This window comes from Gymnodraco acuticeps, unplaced genomic scaffold (genome assembly GCF_902827175.1).
Source record: "Gymnodraco acuticeps unplaced genomic scaffold, fGymAcu1.1, whole genome shotgun sequence".
Lineage (NCBI taxonomy): Eukaryota > Metazoa > Chordata > Actinopteri > Perciformes > Bathydraconidae > Gymnodraco > Gymnodraco acuticeps.
The window spans coordinates 1-17,576 of NW_022990409.1; the positions used below are offsets into that span (position 1 = coordinate 1).

The 17,576-nt window shown below is 47.5% G+C and overlaps 1 protein-coding gene across 1 annotated transcript; it reads left to right on the plus strand.

The window, feature by feature from the left end:
* The first annotated feature begins 1,680 nt into the window (after positions 1–1,680).
* LOC117551845 (regulating synaptic membrane exocytosis protein 2) lies at positions 1,681–13,735 on the plus strand. Its single transcript, XM_034224909.1, has 14 exons — positions 1,681–1,737; positions 3,146–3,292; positions 3,962–4,011; positions 4,123–4,242; positions 4,343–4,442; positions 4,518–4,641; positions 4,783–4,820; positions 6,601–6,641; positions 6,719–6,754; positions 7,989–8,119; positions 8,633–8,792; positions 11,049–11,152; positions 13,515–13,565; positions 13,658–13,735. The coding sequence occupies exons 3-13, from the start codon at positions 3,967–3,969 to the stop codon at positions 13,531–13,533; spliced, it is 918 nt and encodes a 305-aa protein (XP_034080800.1). The 5' UTR covers positions 1,681–1,737; positions 3,146–3,292; positions 3,962–3,966; the 3' UTR covers positions 13,534–13,565; positions 13,658–13,735.
* The last annotated feature ends 3,841 nt before the right edge of the window (positions 13,736–17,576 follow it).

The following is a 17,576-nucleotide window of genomic DNA, read 5'->3' on the forward strand; positions in this document are numbered from 1 at the left end:
GGCTAACAGTAGCATAACAGCAGGCTTTAACAGGCTAACAACAGGCTAACAGTAGCATAACAGCAGGCTAACAGCAGCATAACAACAGGCTAACAGCAGGCTAACAGCAGCATAACAGCAGGCTGACAACAGGCTAACAGCAGGCTAACAGCAGGCTAACAACAGGCTAACAACAGGCTAACAACAGGCTAACAGTAGCATAACAGCAGGCTAACAGTAGGCTAACAGCAGGCTAACAGCAGGCTAACAACAGGCTAACAACAGGCTAACAGTAGCATAACAGCAGGCTAACAACAGGCTGACAACAGGCTAACAGTAGCATAACAGCAGGCTAACAACAGGCTGACAACAGGCTAACAGTAGCATAACAACAGGCTAACAGTAGCATAACAGCAGGCTAACAGCAGCATAACAGCAGGCTAACAGTAGCATAACAACAGGCTAACAGCAGCATAACAACAGGCTAAAAACAGGCTAACAGTAGCATAACAGCAGGCTAACAGTAAGCTAACAACAGGCTAACAGTAGCATAACAGCAGGCTAACAACAGCATAACAACAGGCTAACAGCAGCATAACAACAGGCTAACAGCAGCATAACAACAGGCTAACAGTAGCATAACAACAGGCTAACAGCCGCATAACAGCAGCATAACAGTAGGCTAACAGCAGACTAACAACAGGCTAACAGCAGCATAACAGCAGGCTAACAGCAGGCTAACAACAGGCTAACAGCAGCATAACAGCAGGCTAACAGCAGACTAACAACAGGCTAAAAGCAGCATAACAGTAGGCTAACAGCAGACTAACAACAGGCTAACAGCAGCATAACAACAGGCTAACAGCAGCATAACAATAGGCTAACAACAGGCTAACAGTAGCATACCAACAGTCTAACAACAGCCTAACAACAGGCTAACAGTAGCATACCAACAGGCTAACAGCAGCATAACAATAGGCTAACAACAGGCTAACAGTAGCATACCAACAGGCTAACAGCAGCCTAACAACAGGCTAACAGTAGCATACCAACAGGCTAACAGCAGCATAACAACAGGCTAACAACAGGCTAACAGCAGGCTAACAACAGGCTAACAGCAGCATAACAGCAGGCTAACAACAGCATAACAACAGGCTAACAACAGGCTAACAGTAGCATACCAACAGGCTAACAGCAGCATAACAACAGGCTAACAACAGGCTAACAGCAGGCTAACAACAGGCTAACAGCTGCATAACAGCAGGCTAACAGCAGCATAACAACAGGCTAACAACAGGCTGACAACAGGCTAACAGCAGCATAACAGCAGGCTAACAGCAGCATAACAACAGGCTAACAGCAGGCTAACAACAGGTTAGCAGCAGCAGTCAGCAGGAAGCTAGTTTGAGCTAACAGACAGAGAGATGGGTTGCGGCCCAATAGTCCATTTAGCTTAGGAACCTTCCTAACGGAGTGAAATGACCCGAAAGTCCCTCAGTGGCAGCCATGATAAGTGCCGTTCGAATTCTCTACATGATAGGAAAGGAGGTTTCAAACTTCCTTTATAGCCTCCTTTAGCTTAGGAACCACTGGACCTCCCTCACCGAGAGGAGAGGATAAAATGCTGCCCCACAATGCATTGCAGCCGCAGCATTTGCCGTCACTCAACAGTCGGCCGTTCACGGAAACAACCGATTATGACGGAGAAATTATATCATGAAAGTTACGGTGCTTATTAAGCATTTTAAAACGTATGTGGTAAGTTGCCAAAGTGCTTTGTTTTTTAACGTTCATCAAATCAAGTTGTATTTATAAAGCACATTTAAAAGCGATGTTTGGTGGAGCCAAAGTGCTGTACATGTAATAAAAACACATTACTACAATCACAATAAAAGACAATAATTGACAACAGAAATATAAAAAACAAAAACACAGGGAAAAGTCAGGTGTCGTGCTCCGCTCTGACTAGAAGGCCAGGAAGAAGAAGTGAGTCTTTAGTGTTGATTTAAAAAACCCCAGGGTCTGGGCCGACCTCACATGGAGGCTATATAGGAGGAGCCAGCCCATTTAGGGCTTTGAAAACGAATAAAAGGAGTTTAAAATCTATTCTGAACCGAACTGGAAGCCAGTGCAGTGAGGCCAGAGTTGGGGTGATGTGGTCACGCTTTTTATGGCCAGTTAGAAGACGTGCAGCTGCATTCTGAACCAGCTGCAGGCGTCTAATTGAGGCCTGGTCCATACCCACATACAGAGCGTTGCAGTAATCCAGTCTCGAGGTCACAAAGGTGTTAATAACCCTTTCTAGGTCTTTAAAAGATAAGAACGACTTGGTCTTAGCCAATAGTCGTATTTTGAAAAAGCAGGTCTTGACTACGGTGCTAACCTGCTTATCAAATTTAAAGGCGCTGTTGAAGGTCACTCCAAGGTTCATGACAGAGGGGAGGATGTTTTTATTGAGGGAGCCCAGAATATCAACCGGGGAGGCTGTTGGTTGGGGTCCAAAAAAGATGACCTCGGTCTTGGTTGCGGTCCAATAGTCCAATTATCATCAGTATTATAATCAAAGAGAGAAATATGAACGTTAGTTTTTACTGAAATGATCAAATAAAGTCAACATCTCACAGTCTTTACTGAGCTGTGGGGTTTGTTCAACTTTTAAAAGATGTTTGAATGGTGATATACACAGAGATAGATGTTAAGGACTAACGTTTATAATAAATACATCTGTATTGATTTAAGATCTTTCCATCAATCATACGTATTGGGATCATTTGTTTTAACGTGGACCGGAGGGAGAGGGGTGACGAGCAGAAGCTTCACTTTCCTTTTTATTTCAATTCCAGCTTTGGTCCTGAAGAATCTGTTTCTCTGTTGTCCACGTTCATAAAGCATAAAGCAGCAGCATCAGAGCACAGAGTCTCTAGATGAGTTCACAGGAGTCCCTCGTTCTTATTGAACATCCATGTTGTAGTCCGCTGTATAGAGAACTGTAGTCTCCATAGTTTCCCCACAGCAGCAGACGCTCATTCAGGACGTCCGCTGGCGCATCAGAAACACGTGGGAGAGTGAAAGTGCAGTCGATTCTCTAAAGTACCGCAGTCTCTTCTCCTAAGTCCTTTTGGATTCTCCTATCCACTATCCCTTAACCCCGTGACCTTTCACTCAGAGGAGAGGAGGAGACGAGAGGAGCTGATTTTTGGACTATTGGGCCACAACCATGGGCTCGGAGACAGGAAGTTACAGGAAGGCGTGAGAAGCAGCAAACAGCACCTCTTCTGAAGCCCCGCCTCCTTCATGGCCCTCAGACACACCTGTGAGTACTCTTTGAGTGTGTGTGTGTGTGTGTGTGTGTGTGTTGCATTACGATCCTTGTGGGGACCTAAATCTGTTTACACAGTCACGTGTGGGGACTCGCCTCCCTTATGGGGACACAATGGAGGTCCCCATAAGGGAGGGGAATCATTCATTTTAGGGTGAAGACTTGGTTAGGATAAGTCTCCAGGAAATGCATGTACGTCAATGTAATGTCCCCTGAAGTGGTGTGTGTGTGTGTGTGTGTGTGTGTGTGTGTGTGTGTGTGTGTGTGTGTGTGTGTGTGTGTGTGTGTGTGTGTGTGTGTGTGTGTGTGTGTGTGTGTGTGTGTGTGTGTGTGTGTGTGTGTGTGTGTGTGTGTGTGTGTGTGTGTGTGTGTGTGTGTGTGTGTGTGTGTGTGAAGCTGCTTAGTACAGAGGGATTAGAGGTGACACGTTGAGTCTCTCTGAGGTTAAGCTGTGCCATGTACCTGTAGAGCAGCACACAGAGGGGGGGAGGAGATGAAGTTTGTGTGTGTGTGTGTGTGTGTGTGTGTGTGTGTGTGTGTGTGTGTGTGTGTGTGTGTGTGTGTGTGTGTGTGTGTGTGTGTGTGTGTGTGTGTGTGTGTGTGTGTGTGTGTGTGTGTGTGGAACAGGAAGTCTGACCTCTGACCCATGTGTCCTGTTGCTAGGAGACATGAACGGCCAATGGTGGGACGGCGAGGCTGCACCGATGTCTTTGGTAAGCCCCGCCCATCTAAGCCCCGCCCCCTCCTTCCTGTCAGGTGTCACATATTGGTGAAATCAACTGATGCTGTTGCTTAGCGACCACACGTTTTTACATTCTCATCAGCATCCGGTCACCTGGCAACCGTCAAAGGATGGAGAGCGTCTGATTGGTCGGATCGTGCTGAACAAGAGGATGAAGGACGGGTCGATTCCTGCAGACACCGGAGCGCTGCTGGGACTCAAGGTGAGACTCCTCCTCCTCTTCCTCCTCCTCCTCCTCCTCCTCTCTCTCCTCCTCATTCTCCTCCTCATCCTCCTCTCTGTTACTTTGCTCATGTGTTCAGGTTGTTGGGGGGAAGATGACAGAGTCTGGTCGTCTCTGTGCGTTCATCACCAAGGTGAAGAAAGGAAGTCTGGCTGACACTGTGGGGCAGCTGAGACCAGGTAACACACACATACACACACACACACACACACACACACACACACACACACACACCTGAACTAACCCTCTCTCAGGTGATCAGGTTCTGGAGTGGAACGGTCAGGTTCTGCAGGGAGCCTCGTTTAACGAAGTCTACAACGTTATCCTGGACTCGCAACCTGAGCCTCAGGTGGGGCTGATGGTGTCCCGCCCCCTCAGGTACACCCACACACACACACACACCACACACACACACACACACACACACACACACACACACACACACACACACACACACACACACACACACACACACACACACCTGATGTTCTGTTGACACATTACTCTTCTGTTCCTCAGAGAGGTTTCCAGAACAGACGGCTTCCTGCTGGACTCCAGTAAGTTCATCAACACAGACACACAACTACTGCTATACAATGTTTACTTCAGGTTAGCTCCACGTCAGAAATGAGCATGCTTGATGTCTGTCTCCATAGAGGCTGAATCATCATGTTAATCACATAGCTATCACATGCCTCAAACAGTCCTGATGCTCTTCTAGGTAATGTTTAGAGTATGAGAGGTCCTGATAATTTATTCCGGCAAATTATTCTGACCTCCTAATTGACCTTTCCGAAGATTATTGAGTCTATGTAAGTTTGCTGCGTGGCTCAGATCCACCAACGTCAGCAAGATCTCACCTCTTCCTAACCCCCCCGAAGAACCAGGTTCAATTAACTGCTGTTTCAATTCAGACAACTCTCTTTTAATCTGTTTAAGCGATCCCGAAGGATTTTGATATCAGTAAATGGAGTGTGCTCCTACCTAAGTGTGTGTGGCAGGGTGCAATCTTACCTTTGACGCAGGAGAGGAGAGCACAGGTGTCTTTTAAAGGATCCCAATCCAACAGGTGGGATTCAGTTTATTTGAAGAAAAATAGGTCCAAACTAATACAGGGTTTATTCCTTCTCTCTTTACAACATTATAATCATACTAACAAAAAAAACCGTGCTGTGATCATGTTCAAATGAAACTTTAATTCACAGTCTTACATTTATTACCAAAATGTTTTAATTTCAACTGCCCATTTCAGTTGTGACATTTTAAAATTCTCCCGATAGAATTTAGAGGTATTTCCTCGTAAAAAGACCGGTGACAATAAAAAGCGCATTCAACTTTTCATTCACCCATTTATTCACTTCAGTTTCATACACTTTTTCCGACACAGACGGCGGATATAACATTTAAAAACCCATTCCTGTCTGCAATTTCGGAGGGGAGATTTTCCTCACAGATGGCAGTATTTATAACATTCCATACACTTTTTCACTCATCAAATCATTCCACTCAGCCAACAACCAATAAATTCGAGAGATATTTACCCCGTCTGGGAGGACCTTACCGAGAGCTATTAACCCAGCTCTGAAGCTTTTTACTCTCACCCCTGTCTTTTATGCACAAAAACCCCGATAACATTTTCCAAAACGCCTCTTCCACACCCACATCAGGAAAAACTGGGCATGGCTTCTACTGTACAGGGCTAAAAACATGACTCGACATGTTCCATAGCTTTTATGGCCTAAACCCCCCCCCCCCTTGTGTACTGCTGCCAGAGGAGAGAGAGAGAAAAACGGCCAACTCTTTTCACAGACACCCATATATCATTTTCCCCTACACACTCAACCTACACAAACCACTTTGTTTTGTTTATACTGTACTATAGAAAACCTAAAATATGAAGCATGTTCATTGTGGGTTATACAAGAATATATTTGATTATATTTGATTATAACTAACTTTCGTTTTTAAGTATTAAACATGCTATGAAAACTCACAACAGTAATCACACATCCTGTCATGTTCACAGCTACAGTTGGGATAGCTTTGTTAGCATGTTGCTCTCAGATTAGAAGAGGACGTTCAGGATTTTCACAACACGACACAACAACCACTAACACCAGACAACAAGGCCCACACAGAGGCCGTTTCTCCATGTTGAGTACACTGCAGAGCCACTATTTCAAGTATACTTCGTCATCGAGTGGCGCCGAATGCTGGGCTTTGGAACAGTCCTTCGGCGCCACTCGATGACGAAGTATACTTGAAATAGTGGCTCTGCAGCCGGTGTACTCGACATTGAGAAAAGCCCAGAGACTGAAAGTGTTTGCTTCTCTCCAGGTTTACCCATCAGCCCCGGCGTTCTCTCCAACCAGGTTTCTGTAAGTTTACCCAGCATGCACTGCACATCAGCCAATCAGCTCTCAGTTAACTGCGTTTCCATGGTGATGTGTTTCAGACCGGCAACAGACGTCCTCTGGTCCCCAGGATCCAGGTACTGTAGAGGGGTTCTCCTCTGGGTTCTCCTGTGGGTTCTCCTCTGGGTTCTCCTGTGGGTTCTCCCCTGGGTTCTCCTCTGGGGGTTTTCCTCTGGGTTCTCCTCTGGGTTCTCCTCTGGGTTCTCCTCTGGGTTCTCCTCTGGGGGTTCTCCTCTGGGGGTTCTCCTCTGGGTTCTCCTGTGGGTTCTCCTCTGGGGGTTTTCCTCTGGGTTCTCCTCTGGGGGTTCTCCTCTGGGTTCTCCTCTGGGTTCTCCTCTGGGTTCTCCTCTGGGTTCTCCTCTGGGGGTTCTCCTCTGGGGGTTCTCCTCTGGGTTCTCCTCTGGGTTCTCCTCTGGGTTCTCCTCTGGGTTCTCCTCTGTGGGTTCTCCTCTGGGTTCTCCTCTGGGGGTTCTCCTCTGGGGGTTCTCCTCTGGGGGTTCTCCTCTAGGTTCTCCTCTCTTTGTTCTCCTTGGGGTTCCTCTCTCTTACTTCCTCTCTCTTGGTTCTCCTGTCTGGGTTTTCCTCTCTGGGTTCTCCTCTCTGGGTTCTCCTCTCTGGGTTCTCTTCTGGGTTCTCCTCTGGGGGTTCTCCTCTGGGTTCTCCTCTGGATTCTCCTCTGGGTTCTCCTCTGGGGGTTCTCCTCTGGGTTCTCCTCTGGGGGTTCTCCTCTGGGGGTTCTCCTCTAGGTTCTCCTCTCTTTGTTCTCCTTGGGGTTCCTCTCTCTTACTTCCTCTCTCTTGGTTCTCCTCTCTGGGTTCTCCTCTCTGGGTTCTCCTCTCTGGGTTCTCCTCTCTGGGTTCTCCTCTGGGTTCTCCTCTGGGGGTTCTCCTCTGGGGGTTCTCCTCTGGGGGTTCTCCTCTAGGTTCTCCTCTCTTTGTTCTCCTTGGGGTTCCTCTCTCTTACTTCCTCTCTCTTGGTTCTCCTCTCTGGGTTCTCTTCTCTGGGTTCTCCTCTCTGGGTTCTCCTCTGGGTTCTCCTCTGGGTTCTCCTCTGGGGGTTCTCCTCTGGGTTCTCCTCTGGGGGTTCTCCTCTGGGGGTTCTCCTCTGGGGGTTCTCCTCTCTTTGTTCTCCTTGGGGTTCCTCTCTCTTACTTCCTCTCTCTTGGTTCTCCTGTCTGGGTTTTCCTCTCTGGGTTCTCCTCTCTGGGTTCTCCTCTCTGGGTTCTCCTCTCTGGGTTCTCCTCTCTGGGTTCTCCTCTCTGGGTTCTCCTCTGGGTTCTCCAGTGTTCTCCAGTGTTTTGTTCTCTTCCAGGTGAAGCTCTGGTATGATAAAGTGGGCCATCAGCTGATCGTGACAGTTCTTGGAGCAAAAGAGCTTCCTGTCCGGGCCGACAGCCGACCAAGGAACCCGTTCGCTAAGATCTACTTCCTGCCGGACCGCAGGTGAGAACATGAGAACCCGTTCTTTAAGATCTACTTCCTGCCGGACCGCAGGTGAGAACATGAGAACCCTTTCTTTAAGATCTACTTCCTGCCGGACCGCAGGTGAACACATGAGAACCGGTTCTGATAGCTAATCCTCAGGTAAACAGGGTCGTGTGCACACAGGAAGTGAGGGGGAAGACCTTTCAGAATAAAAGAGGAGCCAAACAGCTTTATGCGTATGCTCAAAATATAAAACCGTATAAAATAATAAAGGGAACAATAAAGAAGTCCCGCCTCCTGTCATTAAGCCCCGCCTCCTATCATTTAGCCCTTATTATCTCTTTCCTAATGTAAAGTATTTTTGAGCCAAAGTGTCGTCAGGAGGCCGTCTTCATCTCATTTTGCTGCGCCCCCCCCTCTCCCCCCCCCCCTCAGTGATGAGTCTCTGATTGACAGACCCTCTCCCCCCTTCCCTCTCTCTCCCCCCTTCCCTCTCTCTCCCCCCTTCCCTCTCTCTCCCCCCTCCCTCAGTGATCGGAGCTACCGCAGGACGAAGACAGTCAGAAAGTCTCTGGATCCTCGATGGAACCAGACCTTCATGTTCTCCTCCGTGCAGAACAGAGACCTGAGGGAGAGGAACCTGGAGCTGACTGCCTGGGACCAGGGGGGGGAGGAGCTACTGCTGGGGGAGGTAAACAAGCAGGGGGGAGGAGCTACTGCTGGGGGAGGCAACCAATCAGGGGGGAGGAGCTACTGCTGGGGGAGTTAACCAATCAGGGGGGAGGAGCTACTGCTGGGGGATGTAACCAATCCGGGGGGAGGAGCTACTGCTGGGGGAGGTAACCAATCAGGGGGGAGGGGCTACTGCTCGGGAGGTAACCAATCAGAGGGGAGGGGGCGAGTAGAAGTACTCAGATCTTGTAGTAAAAGTAGAAGTACTCAGATCTTGTAGTAAAAGTAGAAGTACTCAGATCTGGTAGCCTACTTGAGTAAAAGTAGAAGTACTCAGATCTTGTAGTAAAAGTAGAAGTACTCAGATCTTGTACTTGAGTAAAAGTAGAAGTACTCAGATCTTGTAGTTGAGTAAAAGTAGAAGTACTCAGATATTGTACTTGAGTAAAAGTAGAAGTACTCAGATATTGTACTTGAGTAAAAGTAGAAGTACTCAGATCTTGTACTTGAGTACAAGTAGAAGTACCAGAGTGTAGGAATACTCTGTTACAGTAAAGTCCTGCATTCAAGTGAAAGTAGAAAAGTATTCTCATCAAAATATAGTGAAAGACAGTAAAAGTATTCGTTGTGCAGATTGGTCCATTTCAGAATAATATATATGATATGTTTTATAATGATTGATCATGAAAGTGTTCTCAAAGCTGGTAAAGGTGTATGGGCTCAGAACAGTCTCATAACACACACGTGCACACAGAAGGATCCCCATTCTTTTTCAATGCACACACAAATGTGTTCCGTTTCATATTCATGGAAATAAAATACAAATACAGAAAAAAGTTTTACAGATGTATTTTTGATCCTCACATATTAGCTTTCCGTTTAAATCCCCTGCACCTGCAAACACAACCAGCTCTGTGCACGGATCGCTGTGCACGGATCGCTGTGCACGGATCGCTGTGCATTCGTGTGTGGGTTTTTTGAGACTCCCCTGACGGTCAGCCGATTCGTACTTGTAATTGTTTCTATCTATAGCCAATCAGATGTCTCCTTCATTCTAAGCCAATCACACGAGCGCGCCCCCACGAGCACAGCGATCCATGCACAGAGAGCGGTTTGTGTTTGCAGGCAGGGGCGGCGCCAGGGGGGGGCTAGGGGGTGCTTTTTTTTGTTTTAAAAAAAAATCATTATTATTATTTTTATTAAATTATTAAAATGATTGATTACATGCAAATGTGAAACAAACAAATGTTTGACCAAAAACATAAAGCCAACACAGGTGATATGATTAGGCCAATGGCCAGCACCCATTCGATTTTTGACCTACCCATAGGCTAAATGACTTTGTGACACTTGAGTGACTTCCTGTTAGCTAGAGCGAAAAATGATTTGCTAACAGCAAAGTGAAAAATTGATCGTTTTTTAGTCCTTAAACGTCCACGTGTGGACACTCAATCAAAACCACCTGAAAGCGAGAGGGATTCTGCCTCGTGAGTACAAGTAGCTTACTTCTGGGTCTCTGTGTTTCATTCAAGCTCTGCTGATGCAGTAGAACATTCATCTGTAGCTCTGGTGCATTAATGGGAAACCCTTCATGTTTGAGCACCCTCTGTGAAACCCCACAGCACCCCCAAGAGAAAATCTCTGGTGCCGCCACTGTTTGCAGGTGCAGGGGATTTAAACGGAAAGCTAATATGTGAGGATCAAAAATACATATGTAAAACTTTTTTCTGTATTTGGATTTTATTTACATGAATATGAAACGGAACACATTTGTGTGTGCATTGAAAAACACACGTGTGGATCCTTCTGTGTGCATGTGTGTGTTCTGAGCCCATAAAGGTGTAGCTAGTTTGAATGGCTTTGTATACTGCAGGGTAGCTGGTGGATTTACTCCAGGTGGAACTAAAGTCTGATTCAACACTTGATTAGATTTCACATCATTCATCCTGATCTGTGAAGTAACTAAAGGTATTAAATACATGTAGTGGAGGAGAAGTACACCGTGTACCTCTGAACTGTAGTGGAGTAGAAGTACACCATGTACCTCTGAACTGTAGTGGAGTAGAAGTACACCATGTACCTCTGAACTGTAGTGGAGTAGAAGTACACCATGTACCTCTGAACTGTAGTGGAGTAGAAGTACACCATGTACCTCTGAACTGTAGTGGAGTAGAAGTACACCATGTACCTCTGAACTGTAGTGGAGTAGAAGTACACCATGTACCTCTGAACTGTAGTGGAAGTACTTGAGTAAATGTACAGTTACTCCCCCCAGGTGATCGTCCAGCTGGACTCGGCTCTCCTGGATGATCAGCCTCACTGGTACAAACTGCAGCTGCCCATCACCCCCCCCCATCCTGCAGAGGAGGGGTCTGCAGAGTGAGACACACACACACACACACACACACACACACACACACACACACACACATACACACACACAATCACACACACACACACACACACACACACACACTTTGATGGTTATATTATAACTAGGGCTGTCAAGTTAACGCGTTAATAACGCATTAACGGCAAAAAAATGTAACGCCACTAATTATTTTAACGCGATTAACGCATGTGTATTTTTGTCCTCGGCCGCCCCGTAGTTTCAGAGCACATCGAGTTTAAAATACCATCTACAAGCTGATGCTGACAGCCCCGCTCCTGCCGCCCGCTTGTGGCAGACCACACTTCCACGCTCACCGGCAGGCACCAACTGGCTATTGGGAGGACCGGGAGAGACCTTACGTATATTGTTGTTGTTAGCATCTGGTGCTAGCTAGCTGCGCTAACGGATATAAGGAGCTGTTTAAATGAAAACAGAGGAGCGACATTTCGCCACAACTGCGCCGAGCACTTGACTTTATGCAGGAAGCCAGACAGTGGGACATTGTACGAGAAGTCAGCACACTCAGCACGGATAGTGCAACATGACTGCAGCGTCCAGGCAGCTCCCGTTCGAGCATGTGCCTTGAGTTGCACATAGCTCCAACGATCCATCACACAAACACACACACACACACGCACAGACACACACTTTGTATTGTATTATTGAATGAGAGAGGTTCCAGGTTGTTGTGTTTAATATTCATGAGAATATTTGTCATTGTTCAAATGATAATAAACATTTGCATAAAGCATATTTGTCCACTCATATGTTGATAAGAGTATTAAAAACTTAAAAAATATTCCTCTAAGGTACATTTAGAACAGATAAAAAATGTGCGATTAATTTGCGATTAATCGCGATTAAATATTTTAATCGACTGACAGCCCTAGTTATAACATTTATTCCATGTCCTTTATACATTTCTTCATCTTGTTTTTTCTTCTGTTTAACTTTTTTCCCATGATGCTTTGCCAGACAAAGGTCCAGTGGCGGCCGGCCCATAGGGGCGCTAGGGGCTCCGCCCCCCCTCTTCCCACATGTTTGATTGTCATTCAAAATAAAATAAAAAATATATTTTATTTTTATTTGTAATGAACAAGGTAAATATTATATAGTTGGTATCAGTAAAATGTATAATCTAAAATAAAATCTCGTTTCAAATTGTGTTACGATGTCTAAATATACTGATAAGTCACTGCCTGGCCGGCGTGTAGAAAGAGCCCTCTCTCGTCTGGGCGCTAAGAAAGGAGCCCTCACTCAGCCCCAGCAGCAGCCAACACATTGCTGACTGTTGCTATCTGTAAACTATGCCGCCGACACATAGTTTCAGCCAATCAACGTCGTCAGATCTGATGCTCAAAGGACGGCAATGTCAGCGCCCGATGCAGTCTGTGAGTTGGTTATGGCTAGAAAGGATCCGTCTTGTGTAAAACTCTCGCGAGAGTTTGCGAGTCACGTGTCTGAATGTTTACGCTTGACAGGTAGCCTTTCAGTTACTCGTTAACATCAGTGCGCCACAGCCAAGATGGTGAGAAGCTAATCTATTAATGAGGTCAATGACAGGGAGTGTGATTGTTACTGTGTGTGACTAGCTGGATGCAAACAGGTACACGCTGTCTTTTGTTTCCCATGCTCGCTCTTCAACAGCCGACACACACATACACACACACACACACACACACATATTATTGTATATAGTTGAGTTGTGACAGCATCCATCAAACTAGATTTGTTGCCTTAATGGTCTATTTTCTAATATTTCTGTGTTTCTGAACCACGGCTGTGTCTGCATATAATGTTCGTATTTAGTCTCCTGATTTTAAATGGGAATTAAATCATTTGAGTGTTCCCAAAGAACCGCTGTTCTGCAGTTTGTGTGGGCCTGCTGTTGCACAGTAGAAACTATGTCCAGGACACGGTGTTTGGAAGGTTCATAGCTAACCACACTGAAGATTATGGAGGTATTGATCAGTCTTCTCAATTTGTCCTTCCCCCCCCCCCCTCTAACATCACCAGAAGTCATCATTTAAGGGGTCATTCCTCAAAATGTTCCCCGTGTGGTAATAGCCCCACCTAAAATAATTTCCACCAGCCGCCACTGCAAAGGTCCACACTATTACGCAGGTTGTGTGTGTGTGTGTGTGTGTGTGTGTGTGTGTGTGTGTGTGTGTGTGTGTGTGTGTGTGTGTGTGTGTGTGTGTGTGTGTGTGTGTGTGTGTGTGTGTGTGTGTGTGTGTGTGTGTGTGTGTGTGTGTGTGTGTGTGTGTGTGTGTGTGTGTGTGTGTGTGTGTGTGTGTGTGTGTGTGTGTGTGTTATAGATTCATGTAATTTAACCTCTCTGTTTCTCAGGCGCTCCCAGGATCAGTGAGTTAGAAGAGGATGGCATCGGGGTCGTCTCAGGTGAACTACACCTCCCAGCATGCACTGCAGCTCAACATTCAATATACTATATGTATAAGTATGATTTATTGATTTAATTTTTTTCCATGCAGACTACCGGCTGAGTGGGCGGGACTTCCACAGCTCCACCCAATCAGTGCCTGAACAGGTCATGATGGCGTCCAATCAGAACGCTCGTTCAGACCTAGTTCGGATGAGGTCACGGTCTCCGAGCCAGTCCTCCCCCCTCAGGTAAAGCAGTTACTACACCTGTATTAAAAGTCTCCTATCATGCAAGGTCACTTTCTGATGTCTTCTCTACATCACCATGTGTCCTCGGTGTGTCAGGAGACTCACAAAGTGATGTCTCCTCTACATCACCATGTGTCCTCGGTGTGTCAGGAGACTCACAAAGTGATGTCTCCTCTACATCACCATGTGTCCTCTGTGTGTCAGGAGACTCACAAAGTGATGTCTCCTCTACATCACCATGTGTCCTCGGTGTGTCAGGAGACTCACAAAGTGATGTCTCCTCTACATCACCATGTGTCCTCGGTGTGTCAGGAGACTCACAAAGTGATGTCTTCTCCACATCACCATGTGTCCCCGGTGTGTCAGGAGACTCACAAAGTGATGTCTCCTCTACATCACCGTGTGTCCTCGGTGTGTCAGGAGACTCACAGAGTGATGTCTTCTCTACATCACCGTGTGTCCCCGGTGTGTCAGGAGACTCACAAAGTGATGTCTTCTCTACATCACCATGTGTCCCCGGTGTGTCAGGAGACTCACAGAGTGATGTCTTCTCTTCATCACCATGTGTCCTCGGTGTGTCAGGAGACTCACAGAGTGATGTCTCCTCTACATCACCATGTGTCCCCGGTGTGTCAGGAGACTCACAGAGTGATGTCTTCTCTACATCACCATGTGTCCCCGGTGTGTCAGGAGACTCACAGAGTGATGTCTCCTCTACATCACCATGTGTCCCCGGTGTGTCAGGAGACTCACAAAGTGATGTCTTCTCCACATCACCATGTGTCCCCGGTGTGTCAGGAGACTCACAAAGTGATGTCTTCTCTACATCACCATGTGTCCCCGGTGTGTCAGGAGACTCACAGAGTGATGTCTTCTCTACATCACCGTGTGTCCCCGGTGTGTCAGGAGACTCACAGAGTGATGTCTCCTCTACATCACCGTGTGTCCTCGGTGTGTCAGGAGACTCACAGAGTGATGTCTTCTCTTCATCACCATGTGTCCTCGGTGTGTCAGGAGACTCACAGAGTGATGTCTTCTCTACATCACCATGTGTCCTCGGTGTGTCAGGAGACTCACAGAGTGATGTCTTCTCTACATCACCATGTGTCCTCGGTGTGTCAGGAGACTCACAGAGTGATGTCTTCTCTACATCACCATGTGTCCTCGGTGTGTCAGGAGACTCACAGAGTGATGTCTCCTCTACATCACCATGTGTCCTCGGTGTGTCAGGAGACTCACAGAGTGATGTCTTCTCTACATCACCGTGTGTCCCCGGTGTGTCAGGAGACTCACAGAGTGATGTCTCCTCTACATCACCATGTGTCCTCGGTGTGTCAGGAGACTCACAGAGTGATGTCTTCTCTTCATCACCATGTGTCCTCGGTGTGTCAGGAGACTCACAGAGTGATGTCTTCTCTACATCACCATGTGTCCTCGGTGTGTCAGGAGACTCACAGAGTGATGTCTCCTCTACATCACCATGTGTCCTCGGTGTGTCAGGAGACTCACAGAGTGATGTCTTCTCCACATCACCATGTGTCCCCGGTGTGTCAGGAGACTCACAAAGTGATGTCTCCTCTACATCACCATGTGTCCCCGGTGTGTCTGGAGACTCACAGAGTGATGTCTTCTCTACATCACCATGTGTCCCCGGTGTGTCAGGAGACTCACAGAGTGATGTCTCCTCTACATCACCATGTGTCCTCGGTGTGTCAGGAGACTCACTAAGTGATGTCTTCTCCACATCACCATGTGTCCTCTGTGTGTCAGGAGACTCACAGAGTGATGTCTTCTCTACATCACCATGTGTCCCCGGTGTGTCAGGAGACTCACAGAGTGATGTCTCCTCTACATCACCATGTGTCCCCGGTGTGTCAGGAGACTCACTAAGTGATGTCTCCTCTACATCACCATGTGTCCTCGGTGTGTCAGGAGACTCACAGAGTGATGTCTCCTCTACATCACCATGTGTCCTCGGTGTGTCAGGAGACTCACAGAGTGATGTCTCCTCTACATCACCATGTGTCCCCGGTGTGTCAGGAGACTCACAGAGTGATGTCTCCTCTACATCACCATGTGTCCCCGGTGTGTCAGGAGACTCACTAAGTGATGTCTTCTCTACATCACCGTGTGTCCCCGGTGTGTCAGGAGACTCACAGAGTGATGTCTCCTCTACATCACCGTGTGTCCTCGGTGTGTCAGGAGACTCACAGAGTGATGTCTTCTCTACATCACCATGTGTCCCCGGTGTGTCAGGAGACTCACTAAGTGATGTCTCCTCTACATCACCATGTGTCCCCGGTGTGTCAGGAGACTCACTAAGTGATGTCTCCTCTACATCACCATGTGTCCCCGGTGTGTCAGGAGACTCACTAAGTGATGTCTTCTCCACATCACCATGTGTCCCCGGTGTGTCAGGAGACTCACTAAGTGATGTCTCCTCTACATCACCATGTGTCCCCGGTGTGTCAGGAGACTCACTAAGTGATGTCTCCTCTACATCACCATGTGTCCTCGGTGTGTCAGGAGACTCACAGAGTGATGTCTCCTCTACATCACCATGTGTCCCCGGTGTGTCAGGAGACTCACAGAGTGATGTCTCCTCTACATCACCATGTGTCCCCGGTGTGTCAGGAGACTCACAGAGTGATGTCTCCTCTACATCACCATGTGTCCTCGGTGTGTCAGGAGACTCACAGAGTGATGTCTTCTCTACATCACCATGTGTCCCCGGTGTGTCAGGAGACTCACTAAGTGATGTCTCCTCTACATCACCATGTGTCCTCGGTGTGTCAGGAGACTCACAGAGTGATGTCTCCTCTACATCACCATGTGTCCCCGGTGTGTCAGGAGACTCACAGAGTGATGTCTCCTCTACATCACCGTGTGTCCCCGGTGTGTCAGGAGACTCACAAAGTGATGTCTCCTCTACATCACCATGTGTCCCCGGTGTGTCAGGAGACTCACAAAGTGATGTCTTCTCCACATCACCATGTGTCCCCGGTGTGTCAGGAGACTCACAAAGTGATGTCTCCTCTACATCACCATGTGTCCTCGGTGTGTCAGGAGACTCACAGAGTGATGTCTTCTCTACATCACCATGTGTCCCCGGTGTGTCAGGAGACTCACTAAGTGATGTCTCCTCTACATCACCATGTGTCCCCGGTGTGTCAGGAGACTCACAGAGTGATGTCTCCTCTACATCACCGTGTGTCCTCGGTGTGTCAGGAGACTCACAGAGTGATGTCTTCTCTACATCACCATGTGTCCTCGGTGTGTCAGGAGACTCACAGAGTGATGTCTCCTCTACATCACCATGTGTCCTCGGTGTGTCAGGAGACTCACTAAGTGATGTCTTCTCTACATCACCATGTGTCCTCGGTGTGTCAGGAGACTCACAGAGTGATGTCTCCTCTACATCACCGTGTGTCCCCGGTGTGTCAGGAGACTCACTAAGTGATGTCTTCTCTACATCACCATGTGTCCTCGGTGTGTCAGGAGACTCACTAAGTGATGTCTTCTCTACATCACCATGTGTCCTCGGTGTGTCAGGAGACTCACAGAGTGATGTCTCCTCTACAGCACCATGTGTCCCCGGTGTGTCAGGAGACTCACTAAGTGATGTCTCCTCTACATCACCATGTGTCCTCGGTGTGTCAGGAGACTCACAGAGTGATGTCTTCTCTACATCACCATGTGTCCTCGGTGTGTCAGGAGACTCACAAAGTGATGTCTCCTCTACATCACCATGTGTCCCCGGTGTGTCAAGAGACTCACAAA